We start from the raw sequence: 22,021 nt of genomic DNA, 5'->3' as shown, positions 1-22,021 counted from the left end.
ACTGGCAACAAAGCAGCAGGGTTTGCTTTTGTTTTTGCTTTTGTTTTTGTTTTTGTTTTTGTTTTTGTTTTTTCCTGCTGTTGCTTAGTCTGCCTAAAAATGCCCTCCACTGCATGGCGTACTCCTGTGTATCCTTCAGGATTCAGTTCCAAGGGTGATCTCCCTTTGGAAATGTGCCCTGTCTGTACTCACTCCCTTGTGCACATACTGACATCCCTGATGTTCTTGCCTTTACCCTTTAGGGCTGTCACTTTTTGAGCAGGAACAGTTTCCTATATCGCTTTATTTCTGATCCGTCACATGGTACCTGGCACAAAAGGGGCACTTAAGAATACTTACTAATGAGTCAAATAAATGTTTGATTTAGAAGGTATTTGTTTTAATTACCTGCACTGATTTGCAGTGCTTGGAGATGTTTTCGTTCTTACAAAACTTACTTTAAAAAAATTGATTTCTTCCTAAAATCACCTTTTTTCAACCTTTTGAGTTTAAAATTTAGAAGTGTTTTTTTTGTAGGCATACCTATACAGATTTGCCTCTTTCAGCTTTGACCAGTTTTTGTTCTACAGCATTCACGTTGTTGATAATCTTTAGTCTATAATTATATGGGTTTTTTTTTTAACCTGAGTGTTGCCAAAAGAATGTTTTAAAATCCCTCAAGTACTTGCAATTTTTTTTAAGTTTAAACTCTCAAAGGTGGGCTTGCAATGCATTGAGTTTGCTTGTGACTTGTGCAACTCCTACTTTGATGGTTTTATTCACATGGCTTAGAAAAATAACTTTTAGTAAATTTTCATGAATGTTAGAATCTATGAAGTGATTCTACAGACTTGCCTCTCTGCATCTATCTATGAAACAACTCTTAACTATATTCAAAGATGTTGTATTGCACTGTATTGCCTGTTATATCTTACAAAGATAGAGTGCATTAAAATCTCCTATTATAAGTGTATTAAATATCTCAGTTTCTGCATTTGTTTTATTTTCATGCTATGTTATTGGTTGCGTAAAGGTTCATATTATCCTTAAATTGTGAATTACACTTTTAATCTATTTGAAATGATTCCCTTTGTCCCCCTTAAAGCCTTTTCACTTGATATTGATACTGCTTTGCTGTGTGTTTGTACCTATGCATGCCTGATATGTTGTTTTTTGTATTTTATTCTTTTTTTTTTTAATTTTTTTTTCAACGTTTATTTATTTTTGGGACAGAGAGAGACAGAGCATGAACAGGGGAGGGGCAGAGAGAGAGGGAGACACAGAATCGGAAACAGGCTCCAGGCTCTGAGCCATCAGCCCAGAGCCCGACGCGGGGCTCGAACTCACGGACCGCGAGATGGTGGCCTGGCTGAAGTCAGACGCTTAACTGACTGCGCCACCCAGGCACCCCTGTATTTTATTCTTAATCTTTCTGTGTTTGAAAGCCAGTTCTGATTGACTTGGTCTTTGGTAGAGGAATTTAACCCGTTTGTATTTATGATATTTTTGTGTGTGTGATAATCAGCATTTTTGGTTTTTCTTCTACTTTTGTTTTTTGGGAAAGAGGTCACTTTCACTTCATGGAATATACTTTGTGATTATAAAATATACTTTCTATTTTCTGTCATTCTAATAATTATCCTTAAATTAATAAAATAGTATTAAAACTTTCTTTCTTGTAATTATTCATATTAATAAAAAAACCAGTATTTGATGATAGCCCCCTGCTTTTACTTTAACCACATATATCTTTTGTACTTCTCACTTATCAGCTATTTTAAGTATTTTGTATCCAGATTTTTTTAATATATAATATTTTTAGAATGTTATTTCTCTTATGTTAATCATTTTGAGGATTTACTCTACTTTTCATAACCATATTAACTCCAATTATATAAATATAGCTCACTGTCACAGTGTTTATACCCCTGCATCTTTGTTTTTGGATTGTTTAATCTCTGTATTTGCTGGAATGTGAATTTTCTAGAATGTGAATTTTCTTAGTATGTTGAAGAGGGGATATGCAGCTGGTATACTTCCAGCTCTATAATATTTTTTCTTCTAGCTTCAAACATATATAGCTGTATATATACTTTCCAAATTGTACTCTTTTTTTTCCCTCAAAACTCTGGATTTGTTTGCTTTTTAAAATAGCTATAGTTTGTTTAACTATCTTTTACCATGGCACCTGGTCTACTTTGGGGCTTCTGTTCTCCATATGGGTGTATATTCTGGGGTGCATTCTACTTGTTTTGGCCTACAATGAGCCATGGACTGCACTGTCTTCTGGAGTTAATGTTGCAGAGAAAAAGACTGAGATTAGCCCGATTTTTGTTCCTCTGTGGATATTCTGATTTTTTGGATTTGTGTAGGAATTTTAGTTATATATTGAATTTACAACTTTAAATGTGCTCTGTCTAGCTGTTTCTCTCTGTTCAACCTATTTAGTTCCTGGGAGGCCTTGTGATACAGAGGGTTGCAGTGGGGGTCTCTGTGGCAGACTCTAGATTCATGCTTTCCGTATTTTCATCTTCATGTAATATTTCCTCATTTCAGAATGTTACTTATTTGTGTGTCATCGTTTTCTTTATTTTCCTAGGTCTTAAAAAAAAATTCAGGGTCCTCTTGGATCTTTTAAGAACATGAGTCAGAAATTCTAAAAAAATTACCCTGTTTCAGAAAATCTCTTTCAGAAGGAGGAGTTTCCATATTTCTGTAGGATGGTCTCCTCCTTCGTTGCATATTCTGGTGTGTTCTGCCCTCACAGGAGGGGCACCACCTCCATCCCACATGATTCCGTGCAGGTTCATCTGTGCTTTAAGCAGCAATTCCTCTAAGTGTTTTGCTTGTTAGATAGGCTCCTTTACCCTTTCTGGGTTTTAATTGCTTAATGCGGTTGTCAACATTTTAATATTGGTTGAATTCTAAAATACAGGAGAGAGAAATTAGATGTCCCTCCCTTTTTATTACATCCCATATTTCCTTCAGGGGTCTTTGTCTTCTATTTTAGTCTCTCTTTTGAAATATTTTTATTCATTTTCTCCTTAGCTGAGAAAAGTATTGCCTCTCAAGTGATGACCTAATCAAGCATTAAGGTTTCCTATAATGTTTGGAAACACAATTCCATGCTTTGTTATATTTTTTTCTTAATTAAAAAAAATTTTAACGTTTATTTACTTTTGAGAAAGAGAGACGGACAGAGCATCATCAGGGGAGGGGCAGAGAGAGAGGGAAACACAGAATCCGAAGCAGGCTTTAGGCTCTGAGCTGTCAGCACAGAACTTGACATGGGGCTCGAACCCATGAACTGTGAGGTCATGACCTGAGTGGAAGTTAGATGCTCAACCAACTGAGCCACTCAGGCACCCTTTACATTTTTTTAATGTTTATTTATTTTTGAGAGAGAGAGAGAGCAGGAGAGGGGCAGAGAGGGAGAAACAGAATCCGAAACAGGCTGCAGGCTCTGAGCTGTCAGCGCAGAGCCCAACACAGAGCTTCAAACTCACCAACTGCGAGATCATAACCTGAGCCAAAGTCAGATGCTTAACCATCTGAGCCACCCAAGCTCCCCCCATGCTTTCTTGTCTTTATCAAGTGCCTACTTGCGAGGTTCTGTGTTTCTACTGTGTTAGAGTATGAGCACCTTCCTTAAACTAGAACATTTCCTTGTGTCTGCCTGTACACATGAACTAAAATTAGAATTCCCGTTGTCTTGCTCTTTTTTAATTTTTCACTCATCCCTCTCTTTGTGCATGCAGTGCTTATTAGGAAACATGACATGCCAAGTGCTGTTCTTGAGGTTGGGGATACAAGATGGCTAATAGAGGGTCCCTTCTAGCAAGGAATCTAGCACCGAATGGTAGGGTAGGTCCTGTGTTTGTCTAACTGGGAAGCATGCTGGTGAGGGGTGTGGTGAGAGATATGGTTAATGTGGGCCCTTTTGAAGAGGTGATGGTTCACTTCAGTTTTAAAGACTGAAGAGGATGTAACAAGATGGAACTGTGCTTTCCTTGCTCAGTAACAGCATGGCTAGTGATTAGGTAGATAGCGTACTGTTCTGGAAGGGATTGCCATAGAAGGAGAAGGAGAAGGAGAAGGGATTGCTAAAGAAAGCTAACAATGTAGCTCTCTTATATTTAACATTATGCAGTTCCTTATTTTAGCTCATTTCTCTTAAATTTTAGTTCTGAAACAAGTGTTGACACCCAGAGATCAATGTACATATTTTGTCTACACCAGAAAGCTGAGTCATTGTCAGTAAGAGATGCATGGCTAGGCCCATGACAGCTGAAGAATAAGTTGTCCTCTCTGTAGGTCTACCTGGAAGTGACCATGCCACCAGCCTCCTCCTCCCCCTCCCATGGGTCCTTCTGAAACCGGACTGTCCTTGTGGCCTGGGCCTCCATGGTATTTCCATTAAAATCACCTGCCCAGATGTCAGAAGTTTTCTTCTCATTTATTACTCAAAAGGTCAAGGAACTAAGACTTATGTTCTTTTAGATAAAACTCCCTATTTTTTCCATAGTTAACACTTCCTTTACTTTGCACCCTTGTGTCATGTGGCTAGTTTCAGGGAGAGTTGCAGCTCGTGTTCCCTACTTCTGGACATAACAGGTTTAGTTGGTCATTGTTTTGGTAGATTACCTCACGTGAGTTAGGATGTTATCTTGTCCTCATTCTTCACCGCCCTACCTTTCTAAGTGGAATTGAAATCAAGTGTGAATCTACTGGGATATGTTGCAATCATCTGGTAATAATTTGGGGAAAAAATGTTTCCCATACAAATTAAATGAAGATCAGCAGTTTTAAAGTATACTATAGCATCCTGTATGAACTCCAGCTTACATTTCGCATTATTCCTGGTCATGCAGTAGGTTCTGAAGAAAAAAGAACTATGGATAATCAGTTAAAAGAATGACAGATTCCCTGATGTGCTGATCAGTAGTAATACCTAATTTTGATTTCAAGTGTGCTATAATGGATTACCATATAGATGCAGCTGAGCACTGAGCATTAAACAGAGTCATGTGTTTTTCAGAAAAGTAATATTTATTCACACTGTGTGGCTTTCTTGAAATTTTTTTTTATTTTACTCTCCAGTGAAACTACAAACAAGATGTCAATAGCTTATGTGGCATTCACAGTAGTGTAGCTTAGAATATCAGCTGCAGTAGAAATGCCATAATTGCCTCAGTAAAGGTAGGCTTCATCTGGTACTTTCTGAGGGACAGGCTTAGCATTTAGACACAGATGGTCATGTGGGGCTTTATTTTTATTGACTTCAGAGACTTCAATGCATAAAAAATGGTCCTGGCAATATTTGGGTACAAAAAGAAGCATCAGTGTAGGTGATGTTTCAACCTTTGAGTGGTTGTGTAAGATTCTGTCCATTTTGGAATGTTTTTAGTAGCTCAGATTGGGGCATGGTGTTTCATATCCAAACCTTACCGAGTTTATTTTTGAGTGTCTTTAAAGTCCATCCATTTTACAAATCTGAAAACTTTTATCCAGAAGTGGTGATGATGATAGACCTGACCTCAGAACAAGTTGGAGACTACTAGTGGCCTACTGACAGTATCCAACCATCTAGATACACATCATCCCACTGCATTTTTTATTTTCTTTATAGTAAAAAGACATTTTTCTCTATTGCACAGTAAGAAAAGAAACTTAAGGAGATAGGGTAAGTATTTTGGAAAGCTGAAAAGTGTGATTCAGTGCTGAATTTCCTGACTAAAAGTAAAGGTCTGAAGAACAGGCATGCCAAGCATTTGTATAGCCCAATATAAGATCTATCCTGAATCTGTGGAGTAATTTTCTCAGCATCTTCTATACGATGTTTTGAAATCAAGTGGCAGAATGGGATCAGAAGATGATCTCAGAATGCAGCCAGGGCGCCCAGTACCCTTGGCAGAGAATGCACGAGGAAGTAGGACACTGAGTCCTTGCTGTGCCATTCCCTCAGGAAGAGTGAGCTACACAGGAGGAGGCAGAACAAGGACAGGAAGCACTCAATGGACCGAGGCTTTGGTCTGTGTGCGGCAGCAGCCCATTGACGAGAAACAATGCCAGCAGACAGGATGCCCCTGAAATAGGGTTCACTACTCTTAGTACTTCAGCCTCTTAATATGATGAGAATATTCTAATTAATAATTGGAAGATTATTGTGGCTGACAGAGTGATGTGCAGCTCACATCACCCTTCAAGAAAGAATTTGCTACCTAGCTGCAAGGAGTAGGGCCAGCTGGCAGCCCGAGGCTGTAAGTACCTTCAGCTCTCCAACTACAGTCGCTCTCTTCTCATCGTGATGCCCAGCCAGTGATGGAGCAAGGTGGTGGTACAAGGACCTCGCCATTTTCAGGCACACATGGCCCCTCTAATGTGCCATCTTTGCTCTGGAGCTTCTGCTAGGCTGGCAGATACTTTCAGCTCTGTATGGTGGTCTGAGGCTCCCTGCCCCCTCCTACTGCTTCATTTCCCTTGCACAGATGTTACTTTTCCAGTAAACCAGGGCACTGCTAACTCCACCACAGCATTCATCTCCCAGAGAACTCCACCTGCAACGAGTGTTATTCATCTGTTATCAAACATGCTGAATTAGCCTTTGTAATACATTTTTTTAAACTTTTTTTCAATGTTTATTATTTTTGAGAGAGACAGAGACAGAAGATGAGTGGGGGGAGGGCAGAGAGAGAGGGAGACACAGAATCTGAAGCAGGCTTCAGGCTCCGAACTGTCAGCACAGAACCTGACGCAAGGCTTGAACTCACAAACCATGAGATCATGACCTGAGCCGAAGTTGGGACACTTAACTGACTGAGCCACCCAGGCACCCCTGTAATACATTTTTTTAGTGAAGGGAAAGTTTGAGTTTGAACCATAAAACTAAGATGTAAATGGAGGCCTTCTTTCTCTCTTCCGTCTGGAGACTTGTAGCCCATCCCCAGGTCGTGCTTTTTCTGGGCTATAGAGCTGCTCTTTTGGGTTGGCAATAGACTGCTGAGACCCTGATCTTTATTTTCAGATCCAGAGTTGTTGATTTTCTCACACAAACCTCTTTGCTTGTGATGTTTTCCTATAACTTGTAGACAGCTCTCTGGGTTCTCACTCCTGTCTGTGGCCTTGTCTGTAGCTCCTGGGCATGTTCAGGTTTACATTTTGTTGGTAGGACAGTGTTTGCATGGGTTCTTTTAAAATATTCCATAGAGAACTGATATATTTACTTCTGATTCCCTTTTAATATAGTGGATCTTAACAGATAACCCAGTTGATACTACTTACTTCCTTTTGTGTATTATTCATCTTATACACACGATGATATATATTGCAAGGGGAAGACCTGCTTTGATTTTTTCCCCCAAAGAGCCATTTACTTGCCTTTGCACAATGTATAGATTGATCCATCCTGCCTGGTGTTTGGTGTCTGGCTGACGAAGGTTATGGGTTCTTCGAGCAACAGATAACGTTGAGTTTACTTGGTTTGATACTGAGGTTATTTTGTTAGGTGGCAATCAGTTTCCTATATTTTCCATCATCCTTAACTTTTTCTGACTAGTTGTGCATATAAATAGTCATAAGTATTTTTAATCTTTAAAATAAATAAATGTGCAAACACTTGGCACATCAAAATTTTCTTTTTTGACCTGTGCACACATGTCTCTAGCTTCTGCTGTACCTTCTTCATCCTTACTGTCTTCAGAGAGCTTCAATGCACTGATGTCTCTAGGGTCTCATCTTCTGTCATTTTAAGCCCTCTCAGAGGGGTCTTATGCATACATATCTTCAGCTGTTGCCTATATTCTGTTACCATCCAAGTCCTGCTTCTGCCTTCCAGACCCATATATATCTAATTGCCTAGAACATCTCCTCTAAGAAGTCTGTTGACACCTCCAATTCCAGGACGTCCAGAACCAAATTGGACATGTTTCAATTCTGGGATTCCTTCTGGATTTGATGTCTTAGATAGGGGTATTGCATACTGAGCCACTAGGAAATCCTTCTTGAGTACTCCATTCACCACAACTACTCTGACTGCCAGCTCAACAGTTTTACCTTCAAATATCATTATTATATGCATCTCCTCTTTATCGTGCTGAGCTTTGTCCAGGCTATTTCATTCCTTCTCTGAAATGCTACCATTGCCTCTTCATTGATGTCTTTGCCTCTCGTCTCAGTCATCTTAAATCCCCCTTCTCCCCCCCCCCCCCCCCCCCCCCGCTGGAACTTGTTCAGGGACTGAACCTATTCAGTGCTTCATGAGATCATGGCCTCACCTATCCAGTTCTTCTCCTCCCATCCTCATCTACCTACTAACCAAGTAGACCCTCTAACTGCTGCTGTTCTTTTCAGGTATCAAGCTGTTTTTGCCTCTTAGCCTTCACACATGCTCTTCCTTCTATTCCTGTTCTCCACTAGGCTAATTTAATTAATCCTACAAGTCTCAGCTCAAGCACCCCTTTTTTCTGGAACCATTCTGTGAAGGTTCTGAGATGAGGTGCTTTCCCCCTCACCTCTACACCTCCTCATACAAACTCCTATTGGGCTTTTTTCTTTTCCTCTTGAATGATATTTTCTTTATCATCTCTCTTGCCCACTAATCACAAAACTCTTAGAAGGAAGAACTAAGTATTTTATAAATATGAACTTATTTTTGCATTTCAGACACCAAGCTTGGTATCAAGTGCGTAGATATTTTTCACTAAACGGGATTTGATTGTCCATTGTGTGTGTGTGTGTGTGTGTGTGTGTGTGTGTGTGTGTGTAAGTGTGTTTGGGAGTATGTCTGCATTAATACAGAATAAAACAGGATATAGGATACACTTTAGAGTTATGCACTTAAGAAATACCAAGTCAACATGTTCTAGAGGAAGTCAAAAGTAGAAATGTAGGAGAGAGCTCGTGTCAGTGATTGTCAGCCATGTGGTCAGCCACATACAGCTTTTAATATATATAATCAGAAATGGTCTTCAATATAGTTTTATAGCATTTTCATCCGTGTAGATGTGTGGTATGAAGAATTTGTAAGAAATACCATAACTAAATATATTTATATTTTTTATTTATGTTTGTCAGAGTTTGAAAAATTCTTTTAAATCATACAGCTTTTATTCTTTGAGTTTTCTTTACTAAGTTCAGGGTTTAAAAAATGCCCATACATTTTAACGTAAATATCGGTCATCAGTCAATGACATATAAGGAGTACAAAGGTACATTTTATGTTAACGTGAACAAAGGGACAAAGCAAAGGTCAGGATGACCTGTAAAACTCATGGTTTTACAAATAAAATGAATGCAGAATTCTTCTACTGAGTATGTATTGAGCACATGCTGTGTGCCAGCCATGCTCTAGGTGCTGGGTATGCTTAAGAGGAAAAGACAGAGGCGTTCTTGCGCTTGCAGGGCTTACACTCTGGTAGAAGAAATACTGCCTTCAAATGAGTGAACTTGAAGAAGACTTCAGTGAGGGATGAGGGCTATGAAGAGGACAGAACGGGCAGTAGAGAAAGCATCAGAGCAGTGGGGAGGGAACCAGGCTCTTCTAGAAGGAACGCCCAGAAAAACCTCTATGGGGAGGTGACGCTTGCAGTGAGAGCCGGATGGTGAGGCGGTGCCATCAGTGCCAGGCTGTGGGTGGAAAAGCATCCAGGCCGAGTGTGAAGTCTGTGCCATTTGGAATCACCTGCGTTTGATGCAAGTTTACCTGTTGTGCCTTCTCTCAGTAGGCGTTCTTATACATTTACTGTCGTCACCTGAGAACAAATGATGTGATACATGTATGTTATTGACCCACTTGGAAAGTTAAGATAAGAAAATGAAACAAAACAAAACCCCAGGCAGGTTTAGATGGAGGAGGCAGTTTATTAGCTGCCTGGAAATACACTTATTCGGGAGATCTGGATACAAATTTTTTACCTTCGTCTTTTAAAATGTTAGAATATTAGCTTAGATAACCTAGAAAGAAGATTTTTCGTGGTAAAATAGTGATATCTTTCAATAACAAGAAAATGTTTTGACTGTTTTTTTAAATTTCTACATTTCTTAAAAAGGTGGTTGCAAATAAAGTACAAGGAATCTTATGATCCAACGGTAACTTGCCAAAACTTACTTTACAGTGGGGAAAAAAGAAAAAGGTCCTTTGGGGTTTGGGGAGGGATTTGCTTTTATTAGCCAAATACTCTTGTATGTCATAAATTCATTCTTTATCGTACCTCCCAGTGTTTGGGGCGAAGGAGGTGGAAGTCCTGTCTGCAATCTGAAACTTACTCTTAGCTATTAATTTCAAGAAATTCTTGGCAGCAATTTCATTTTGTTATTTCACTGAATGAATGTTCAAGGTCTTCTCTTCTTTGTTGTTCATATTTCTTCCCAACTCTGGTCTGTATCCACAGACTAGTAATGATAATGCAAACGGGAAATTGAAGGCCAAAAAGCAGAAACCTGGGGCATCTAGCATTTGAGAAATTATTCTTTTAATTCTTAAGCAATGGCTATGATTTAATTAAGATAAAATTATCATTTTAGGTTTTTTTCCCCCCTTCTTTTCCTTGTTTTCTTTTAGGAAGAATTAAACTTGGGACAGTGATGTCTTTAAGGTACTCAGGGAAAGAAGGTTGCCTGGGGCAAGTAAGACACTGTCCCATGGGCTACAGGGTCAGGTGTGCTATTTACATTATTATAAATCATTTGTTTTCTTTCTGTTTTCTTTTCTGAACTGTGTATATACTTTTCACACATAGTACTATCATGAAATGTGTAGTTTATGTTCTCTTTATCTTACCAGTTTTTAAATTTGTTTTATAGAAAATACTGCAGTTTCTACCTGAACGAATTTTCTTTCGATGGCATTACCAGAGTATAGGTAAGAACAATTTAAAGATTTTTAAAGTCATATGGATTTTTTTTCCAGTCAAATTTTTAGTAATGTTTTATATAGCTAGCACCATCAAGATTAGGTTATAACAAAGAATGCTAACAAGGATATGTTGGTTAAAAGCAAGACAAGTACACTCTGGACTTTGGAGGAAAATATAATATCTATCCCTGCTCTAAAAGTGCTATTTAAAAAGAATGGTTCATAGATCTGTAGCATCACCCTCACCTGAGAGCTTATTAGAAAATGCAGAATGTCAGGCCCCAGCCAGACCTGCCAATCACAGTCAGCATTTTTTTTAATGTTTACTTACTTTTGAGAGAGAGACAGCACAAGTGGGGAAAGGGCAGAGAGAGAGGGAGACAGAGGATCCTGGCAGCAGAGTCTGATGCGGGGCTTGAACCCACAAACTGTGAGATCATGACCGAAGCCAAAGTCGACACTCAACCAGGTCTCAAGACAGTCTGCAGTCTGTAACAAGAGCCCAAGGGGATTCCTGTGGATAAAAATTGTTTGAGAAACATTTGATCTGGAGGATTTTTCTTAAGTGACTTCATTTTTTTCTTACAAAAATATCTTGTTCTTCATGACTTTATCATTGATCAGAGCTATTGTGTTTGAATATGTTAGTGTGTGCCAGCAGGAGGGAACTTGCAATATAGCCAAGTTACCACGGCTGCCCTTTCTGTGCAGCTCTTGACATCAAACATTTCCTCTCAACTTAATATTCATGGCACAGCTGGCATAATTTGTGATATTGATGGTGAACCTTTCTGTTTAAAGAGTATCTGGTTTGGTCTGTCTGCCTTAGAAGACTTACAGTTGCTATAATTTTTATACCTTGCCAGATGATCATATTTGTGGAGAGCATAACCTCATAATGGCATCCTACTATCTGATCATTCGTTCATTCAAATATTTATTGAGGGAGAAACAAAGTTCTGAGGCTGAAACAAAGAATATGTCACCATCCTTGTATTGTGTAAGCTGATTGCCTGGGGTGAGGGGTAGGTGAGAATAAAATACAGTATAACTGTCGCTATGAAAAGTATACTGGTAGCAACAAAGAAAGTTGAACAATTCTATTCAGAAGACCTGAGGAAGTCTCCAAGAGAGGTAAATCTCCACCTGAGCCTTGAAATATGAGTGCAGAAAGGGTTTTTTAGATGAGAGATCAATGTGTGAAAGACACAGGACCTGAAAGAACATGGCATGTTCGATGGATATTTCAAAATTCAGAATCCCAAATTTAATTTAGTACTGTTTATGTGAAAAATGTTACTGGCCCTTATATAAACTGAACTGTTTAGTAAAGTATATATAATAAATACATCTACTGAACTGAATGATTAAATCCTCACTTTAAGGTAGTGCCTTGGTCTTTAAATCTTTCTCAAACACACAAAGAAGATTTTCCTTTACATTATAGAGTTATTGATAGCATTTCTGTTAATTGATACTTCAACCTTGTGTATTTGAAGTAAAAACTTAAAAATCAAATGCTAAGTACAATCTGAAGAGATACCACAAGGACTTGTAGTGCTCCATGGTGTAGTGGGAATGGATGAAAATGAGAAATAACATGCGGTATGTTTTATCTGTGCTAGATATAATCTTTCCATTTTGTTCGTATCTTATAGGAAAACCACACTTGTTTTCTTCAGATAGTACTTTAAAATGTCTGGAGATTAATAGCCCCTCCTCAGCCTGAATGAGCTTACTAGAACTAGGTGTAGAAATTCATTTGCCATTTGTGTTGTGCAACTTTATGCGCCTCATGGGTGGTGTGATGTTACCTTAATTCTGGCTGCTGTTACCACATGGACTGGTTAAAATTGTGGGTACAAGTAGCTTTTTACCCAGTTTAATAGCATCTGACCATGAACAGTGACTCTTGGACTGGGATTGCAGAGGAATAGTCCTTTTGAACCAGCATAAGAGCAGGTGTTGTTTACCTCGTTAGTATGTAGAATAAGCTAGTTTATCTAGTGTATAGAATGAGTTATATTTCAGAATGCTGAAATATGGGCATTTGCATATAAAATCATCCTGTACTGATGTATGACAGACACTAACACAATGTTGATGTCTATAGGTAACACCCCAGGTACTGGGCACCGCCCTGTAACCAAGAGGATTCTTATTTCTGTAGCCTAAGATATGAATATTCAGCAACAGTGGCATAACTAAATCCAAAAGAGCCTCAGTCAGGTTAGTCAGGAGTTGCCACCAGATGAGTTCAGATCCAAGTCAGGTCCTGTCCACTAGTGAATTTTACACAAAACACATTAGTTTTCATAGCTTTCTGGATTTTGAAATTGCCAATAAGGGATTGTGGATTTGTAACTTTACACATTTTTTGACATACCTCACTCTCTTGCATTCTTTTCAGTTTATTCGGGTTTGTTAAAACAGTTATCATTTGTCACTGAAGGTCTTGATGAAGTTAGTTGTAAAAACTAAGTAAATATTAAGGAAACACCAGATTTCAGAGGAAAGGAACATGTCTTAAATATTTCCGTAGCATTGGTATCTTCTTGACTTCTGCAAAACCTCTTGAGTCAAGGAGAGGAAGCTTTACACTAGTTAGTGCCAGACATTCTAGGTATCTAATAGTTCTTATTTTAGATCTTTTACATTCTAGATATCTAGTATTTCTTACTAATATGAAGAACACTACTGTATAAACTTTGTAATAAAATGTTACCGTGGTTGGTAGTGGCCAAGGTTCTCTGAAATACTGGGTTAGGATCTTAAAGCTGGGTTTGCACACCACTGATTCAGTATGTTTCCTGCCCCACACTACAAATAGTGTCACCAAGTATAGAAACCTAAAATAAGAGCAACTGCTACATTCTGCAAGTCTGAAAAGTTCTCAGACCTACCGGATAGCCAGGTTTTATCCTGGGAAGGAAGAAATTAATTTGAAATACCACCTGACACATTGTTTGAAGTCAGTTTCCTATCATGCCATTTTGTTTTGTCTATAGTGAAGAGAGACATTTCATTTCTCTCAAAATTGTTTATAAGTTTTATTTTATTTATTTATTTTTATTAGAGAGAGCAGGAGAGAGGGGGCAGAGGGAAGGTAAGAGAGAGGGAGAGAGAATCTCAAGCAGGCTCGACACTTAGCACAGAGCCTGACACAGAGCTCGAATCCCATGATTCATGAACTATGGTATATGCTAACCTGCTACTTAACTGTTTATAAATTTCCACCACTGATTACAAATGGGAAAATTTTCCTGAAGTCATTTTATTTTGTTTTTTTTCCTAGTGATATTTATTTTTAATTTTTTTAATTTTTTTAATTTAATTTTTTTATTTTTTTAAATTTATATCCAAATTAGTTAGCATATAGTGAAACAATGCTTTCAGGAGTAGATTCCTTAATGCCTCTTACCCATTTAGCCCATCCCTTCTCCCACAGTCCCTCCATTTTAGTTCAGTAAATCACGATGGACAAGGGTGGCCACTCGAAGCCTTATCTCTGTGTGATAATGAGAGGTCACAGGATGTGAGGAGATGACCAAGAATGGCACAATAGTAAACCAAGGATATTTGGTGCAGGGGCAGGCTGTGGCCCCTTTTCATGTGCCCAAGCATCATTAGTATAGGACTGAAGTTATATGTGTGTTTCCTTTAAGAGGGTTTACAGTTCATGAGCCTCTAGAAAGCAAATCCTGTCCCATTCAGTGTACAGTGCTATGCCTGTATGCAGTAAAAGTTTGCTGAGGGGTGGGAAGAAATATTTTTTACTAGAGATGTTTTATATAAAAAATTCTCCAAATAAATAGCTCTTGGGCTTAAAAGAGTAGGTTCAATTAATGGAAAATTCACATAGTACCTCATATGTGTTTTTTATAACTGAGTGATTGTTAATCTAGTTTGCTCAACTAGGTTCTTCTTATATATAATATAAAAACCAATGCAGATTTGCATTGGTCATAAAAACTGCAGATTTGCTTGTGACTTTTTAAGAGTATCCCCTTGGCTTTATGCCTTGGGCTTCACAGTGGTCTGACAGTGCTTAGGATGTGAACACAACCTCTGAGCAGCCTTATTTCTCAAAGTTTCTACAGCTCACTGAGCTCTAACTACTCCTCCAGACGCTGAGTCTGACAACCCTCCCTGGGTCCATCATAGGCCACACCACAGCTGCCTCTTCCCTAGGGAACAGGGTCTCCCATGGACTTTACACTAGGACTTCCTCAGAGGTGCATTGCAGCCAGGCTGAGCTACAGGGACCCTGCATGCCTCCATGTCCATCAGGGGATGGCTGAGCCTCATGCCCCCTCAGCCCACTTGGTGTCTTCCCAGGGTCCTCTCTGGCATGCTTTCATCATCATTGCCCTGCATTTCTTGCTCTCCTTCCCACTTTGGACATGGCCCTCTGGAAATCCTCTTGGGTTAAGCCACAGCCCTAGAGTCTCAGCCTCATTGTTTCACCTCCTCAGCTATCTAATACCTGGCGTTTCTCTCAGGCTTCTCTGTCTCCCTCAGAGCTGTGGGGGTGAGATCATGGTCTTTCTTTTCTCCAAGACCCATTCTAGACCTCATCCACTGCCCCCTCTGTGGAAACCTCTCTTTCCTCAACTGTACCTTGTCCCTCCTCATTGCCACCATGTCTTCTGATCTCCTGCTTACTTGCCTTTTTTTTTTTAATGGCTTAGCTATTTACCCATCAGCTCCTTGACCCCCTCACCCTTTGTGGCTTCCTGACTTTATCTTCTGGACACTTGTCATTATGCAGATTTGTATCTGAGAAAAACCTGTGTCCTCCCAATTTTTCACTTAGTCATTCCCAAGCCACCTGCTCTGTTTTTTCCTTTTTTACAAAGCTGGTCTTTTTTGGGAGTATAATTGATGATAATAAACTCTATGTATAGAAGATGTTAATTTTGATAAGTTTTGACATAGGTGTACACCTGTGAAATCATTACAACAGTCAAGATCATGAACATAGCCATCATTCCCAATGGTTTCCTCATGCCTTTTTCCCACCCCCCTGCCAAGTTCCCAGGTAACCACTGATCTGCTTTTTATCATTATAGATTAGTTTGATTTTCTAGAGTCTCATAGAAATAGAATCATGCAGTATATACTCTCCTTTGGCTTCTTTCATTCAATAAAATTATTTTGAGATTCATCTGTGTTGATATATATCTTAATAGTTCATTTCTGAGTAGTATAGTATTTCATTGTACAGTTATACTATAGTTTATCTGTTCACCTGTTGATGGGCACTTGGGCTGTTTCTAGTATTTGCATACAAGTGGAACTACTGTAAACATTTGTGTACAAGTCTCTATGTAGACATGTACTTTCCTGTCTCTTGAGAATGGAATGGCTGAATCATATAAAATTATATGTTTAATTGACAGACGGCTTCCCAGAGTGGTTGACATTCCCACCAGAAGTATGAGAGTTCCAATTACTTTACGTTCCTATCAACACTTAGTATCATCAGTCTTTTTATTTCAGTGGTAGTACCAGCTTGCTGTGGTTTTAATTTTCATTTCTCTAATGACAAATGACTTTGAACATTTTTCCTCTGCTATTTGCCATCTGTATGTCTTTGGCAAAGTGTACGTATGAATTGATTGACCACTTTTAAAAAAAAATTTAGTTTGGGGCGCCTGAGTGGCTTAGTTGGTCGGCATCCCGCTTCGGCACAGGTCATGATCTCTCGTAGTTTATGGGTTCAAGCCCTGCGTCGGGCTCTGGGCTGACAGCTCAGAGCCCGGAGGCTGCTTCAGATTCTGTGTCTCCCTCTCTCTCTCTGCCCCTTCCCTGCTCACATTCTGTCTCTCTCTCTCTCTCTCTCAAAAATAAATAAACATTAAAAAACTTTTTTTAATTTAGTTTGCTTCTTAATATTGAATTTTAAAAGTTCTTTACGTATTCTGGATTTATGTGCTTTACCTGATATGTGACTTGGAAATATTCTCTCCCTATCTCTGACTTGTCTTTTCATTGCTTTACTTGTGTCCTTCAAAGATTCAAAGTTTCTAATTTTGATAAATTCCAGTTTATTGGTTTTTCTATTATGGATTGTGATTTTGGTGTCCTGTCTAAGGAATCTTTGCCTAACCCAAGATCACAAAGATCTTCTATGTTTTCTTCTAGAAATTCTATACTTTATATGTTTCATATTTAGTTCCCTGATTCCTTTTGAGATTAATTTCAAATTCCTCCAGTGGACTGCGTTCCTTTGTGCTTATTGTAAATATTATAGTGCCAGAAAGTTCTGTGTTCCTGCTCCACTGGCAGCTGGCAGCACGGCTTACACACCATCAGCACCCTAACGGGTGTTTCTCTGTGTTCTTGTACCGTTCCTGGTGGTATACTGTCTTTGCTTATTAATTGGTTTGAGACATGATATACAGAGGGAGTTTTTTAAAAATAAAAACCACACAAGAATCAGTTTTATAATGTTAAAGTTATATTAGAACTGTCTTTATAAACTAGTGACCTTAAAAGGTGTCTAAAAGATTGCCACTTCATCAAGAGAAATTGTCAAGCAAGGCAGTTCTCACAATTGAAAATGACATAGGCAAAGAAGATTTTGAAAATCTTGATGAATTTGTTTCATTAAAGCCAGGAGAGTAAAATTGTAATACATTCTGTGTTATAAACAAAACTTAAGCTAATGTGAGTTTTAACAGTTTTCGATTGTTCAATATTGAGTTTTTTGTTTTTCAATGTTTTTTCAATGCTTAACTGTTCTGGGAAAAAATTAACCATTAAAAATATATGAAAACATATCTATAGTGGTACACAGTTTTCCTTTTATGTTAGGCTCCAGTATGACTCAGCTGAACACTGATACTTATTTAAAACCTTAATAATGTTCATCATGGGTTGTTTGGCACTAATTTTGATTTTTAGAAACTATTGTATTAAAATATTATTATTTTTTTTATTATTGAGTTTTCTTGTGCAGACCCCTCACTCTTCTTGTCCTAGACCCAGCCCTCCTTAAAAGCAATAAGACTTACATTAAAAGGATGTTTATAAAATACAATAAAAGCCAGTAGAAGTTAGAAGTTCATAGAATCAGTCCAACTAATTAGATTTTATTTACTCATTTATTCACTCTTCCCTCACATGAATCAATATAGTGGCAATCAGTAGGGTTGAAGAGGCACCTAAAATTTGGGAGTGGGTATAATTATAGTTTGGATGGGGTATTTAAAATTCCAAACAGATGTGATATAGAGAGAGAAACTTTTTGAAATTAAAATGAAAAAGATTACATAATGGTAGTTAGAGTAGCAGTATCTTTGTGAACTTTGGACCTTAGGAAATGCCTAAAGTAGCCAGGCAAGGCTCTCTGGTATTAATCACCAGTTTTCATGTTGAAACACTATTCTGTGTGCTCCTACTGCACAAGTTTTCTTTCTAATGCTGTTCTTATTTAAAAAGAGTTTCTTAGAGAATAGCTGATGCCTTATCTTGTGGGGAAAATGTGTTTTTCATATACCAGGCACTGTTCTACGCATTTATATATGTTAACTCATTTAAACTTCATTAATAATTCCCCATGGTAGGCACTGTTATTATCCCATTTCACAGATGAGAAAACTCAGGCACAGGGAGATTAAGTAACTGACTCAGGTTATACAGTAAATGCAGAACCTAGATTTGAACCCTAACAATCTGACTTCTGAATCTGGCTCGTAAATGCCAAGCTATACTACTTCACATGTACAAGAGTTTCTTGCAAGATGGAAACATTAAACATGTATGTGTTTTCTATTGCTGCTCTAACAAGTTACCAGGTTAATTTAAAAAAAAAAAAGTCAGGGACTGTTGGCCGATATGGGTCAAGACATTCTGTATGTCTCTTTGTAAAGTCTGTCCTATTTATAAGTATTTTTCTTCTTTCCATTGTAGAGAAGAGTGGATATGGGCAACTATGGGTAGGCCAAACATTAAAAATAAAACTGTAGACCCATTCAAAGTAGGGGAGGGGCTGATAAGCCCCAGTGGTCACGCACAATAACCAGGAGAAAGTGTTCCAAGAATGTGTTGCAAAATGATAGATTTGCCAGATGTCCAGGAGGAGAGCTGTGTGAGCGGACTTTATCTCGAGTTTTTTGGGGAGTGGAGTGTCTGTTGGCCCTGCCAACCACGTGAGGTCCTCATGGGCATACTGGAGTCAATATTAAACTGAGGCAGACCAACCTTTGTCCCAGAATGGGTGAACATGGAGGCAAGGGACAAGGCCCCAGGTTAAGGAGAGGTGTGGGATAAAATAGTCCCATGAGAGCAGACACTTGAACCTTAGTTGTGAGAGAGATTAGCTCAATAAATGCTGGCTCTAGACCAAAAAAATACTGAATATGGTTTGGTGACAGAAGTAGAGGGAGGAGGGCACTTTAACTTCTGTTACTCATTCACAACCGTTGGTGATTTAGTGTTGTTGGTGACTTAGTGTTGTAACATAGTCATAACAATGGTGACTTTCCACTGAATCTTAGTGTTAAGTGTTATAAATAGCAACAGCAGTTACAAAATTGTGTGCATTTAACTAACATGTTGTATCTATCCACTTAAATATGACCTGTAGAAATTTGTTGAGACTGGCTCTATTTCTTAGTGGAACATCTCTTGAAATACATTACTGGAGTAAATATGATTTGATGTGTGAGTTTTAATTATTGCATAAAACTTATCATCAGGAGATTGAAGTCATCTTTTCCCCAAAATTTTAGAAGAAAAGGTTCTCTTGCCTGACTTCCAATACATTTTTTTATTTTTAAAGATTACTTCCTTCTTTAAGGTTAAGATTAGAGCCTACATATGATATTTAGGTGGGTTGCCAAGCCAACTCCATACTAAGACATGAACATGTTATAGAATAATATGTTTCCATCCTTGTAAGAGAGACTTTTCTAATTAAAGTGGGCAGCAGCACTGAAGTTTTTGCAGTTGAATGGTGTAGTTCTGAGTAAACGTTGATTCCTCCTCCTTGACAGTGACGAAAGAGCTCTGCTAGAGGATTTATTGATGGCCCAAACATATAAACGTGATTGTCACTGCAAGGAAACATGCTATCTTGAATATTTGCAAAATATTCTTGTAAAAATGTTTTATAAGCAGTTTATATTATTTTTACCTTTGGAGATTAGAAAAGAATCATTTATTTTATTCATGATGAGATGTTTGCACTAAATCTACTGTGGGTATATGTGTTACTTAATATCAGTCATTTTGACTATTTTAAGAGTTTCGAAGAGTTTCACACTTAAAGCAATTTTATCTTAAAGATATCTCTCCTTCTGTGACATTGATTTTCTTTTAAAAAAATGTCTTTTCTTTTGTCATAAGTATAATGAAATGTATGATGTATGATGTATAATGTATGATGTGAAATGTATGATGTATAATGAAAAGTATAATGAAAAAATGTCTTTTATTTTGTCATAAGTATAATTTTTCTTTCTAAAACTGACCTTTTAAAAATACATCTTAATCCACTCTGAGTTTTTTTGTGTGTGTGTATGGTATAAATTTATATACTCTTTCTAACTCAGTGTTTTAAACTTTCAGGCTCAACTTTAAAGAAGCTTCTACACACTGGAAATTCTATTAAGGTATTTATTTTAGATGAATGTGCAATGTAATTTTGCAACATTCTTAAATTTACTAGTGCCATAAAGTGACAAAATGAGGCCATTTGTAGAGAAAAAAGATCTTTAAAAACCACTTGACTTACTCTTTATTTTTAATTAAAACTAATATGGAGTTTATTAGTTGGAGTTTTTGTTCTTACATCAAAACTTATTGTGATATACATTTTAAATATTATTTGGGGAGCAGGGCTTAGGATTCAGAGTTTGGAATTTGGAGTTCTAATTTTGATTGTACTGCGTCCAGTCAGGTAACCGTCAGCAAGGCACTCGCTGCTCCAGTTTTATCCTCAGGAAAGGGAAGGGTTCCTCTCCAAGCCTCCGAGCTAACATGCTAGATTCCGTTCACCCCAGCAATCTTGTTAAAATTATAGTTGTCTCTGAATTACTTTTGCTGGTTTTGAGAGCCATTTTGGGAGAAAAGAGCAGCAGAGCCTTACTCTTGAATATTTGTTTGCAGCATAACTTTAGGTTAACATTGGCTTATTTTAAAACAAACATACCTTTTATAATATATAATACCATTTGATGCTAGATAAGATGACCCTAAAACATAAATGACAAAAGAAGCCAGCTGGGGATATATACTTTACGGAAGGTGATTCACTTATAGCTAATTGAGTTATGTGTGTGACTTTAATAAGTTCATGTTAAATGGAATACTACTTAGCAATGAGAAAGAATGAAATCATGCCATTTGCAGCAACATGGATGGAACTGGAGGGTATTATGCTAAGTGAAATAAGTCAGTCAGAGAAAGACAGGCATCATATGTTTTCACTCATATATGGAACTTGAGAAACTTAACAGAAGACCATGGGGGAAGGAAAGGGGGAAAATAGTTACAAACAGAGAGGGAGAGAGGCAAACCATAAGAGACTCTTAAATACAGAGAACAAACTGAGGGTTGATGGGGGCTGGAGGAGAGGAGAAAATGGATGATGGGCACTGAGGAGGGCACTTGTTGGGATGAGCACTGGGTGTTGTATGTAAGCGATGAACCATGGGAATCTTCTCCCCACACCAAGAGCATACTGTACACACTGTATGTTAGTCAGTTTGACAATAAATTATATTAAAAAAATAAACATTGAAGACAACTAAAAAATAATAAGTCTGTATATTTTTTGTTTTATACCAGCTTAAACACTCATAGCTACTTAAATTTGGTGTGTTACTTCTCTTACATGTTGAAAAAAGCTATTCCTAGCTTCACAACAGATTCCACATTTTATTCCTGTTTTAATTAATAGTCTTATAGTTAAAACCTAATCAGGTTGTGACTTTATGTTTATTATTGGCCTTATTTATATTTTGTTAACTTAAATACAGTTATCCTAAAAAATTGGAGACATGATAGAATTTTGTAATTTTCCTCCTGTTAAATTTTCTGCAATTTGGTTAGATACGCATAGAGCCATGTCATGTTTTGTCTGTTATGTGTTCAGCAATGTCCCCACTTATATTGCCTGCTTGGGGAGAAGTGGACAGGTGTGAGTGGTCATGCAGGTTTGTGCACAGCAGTGGTGTGTCC

At 37.9% G+C, this 22,021-nt stretch overlaps 1 protein-coding gene across 1 annotated transcript in view; it reads left to right on the top strand.

Annotated features, from left to right (window-relative positions):
• The window catches only part of RALGAPA2 (Ral GTPase activating protein catalytic subunit alpha 2), a 322,478-nt gene that overhangs the window by 46,435 nt on the left and 254,022 nt on the right, over positions 1 to 22,021 (top strand). The window contains 2 exon segments of the mRNA XM_043602994.1: positions 10,780 to 10,837; positions 20,408 to 20,451. Coding sequence (XP_043458929.1) covers positions 10,780 to 10,837; positions 20,408 to 20,451 — 102 coding nt within the window.

The sequence above is a fragment of the Prionailurus bengalensis genome, chromosome A3 (genome assembly GCF_016509475.1).
Source record: "Prionailurus bengalensis isolate Pbe53 chromosome A3, Fcat_Pben_1.1_paternal_pri, whole genome shotgun sequence".
NCBI classification, from domain to species: Eukaryota; Metazoa; Chordata; class Mammalia; order Carnivora; family Felidae; genus Prionailurus; species Prionailurus bengalensis.
Note: the sequence above shows the minus strand (reverse complement) of the source record. Positions and strands in the feature narration are given on the sequence as shown.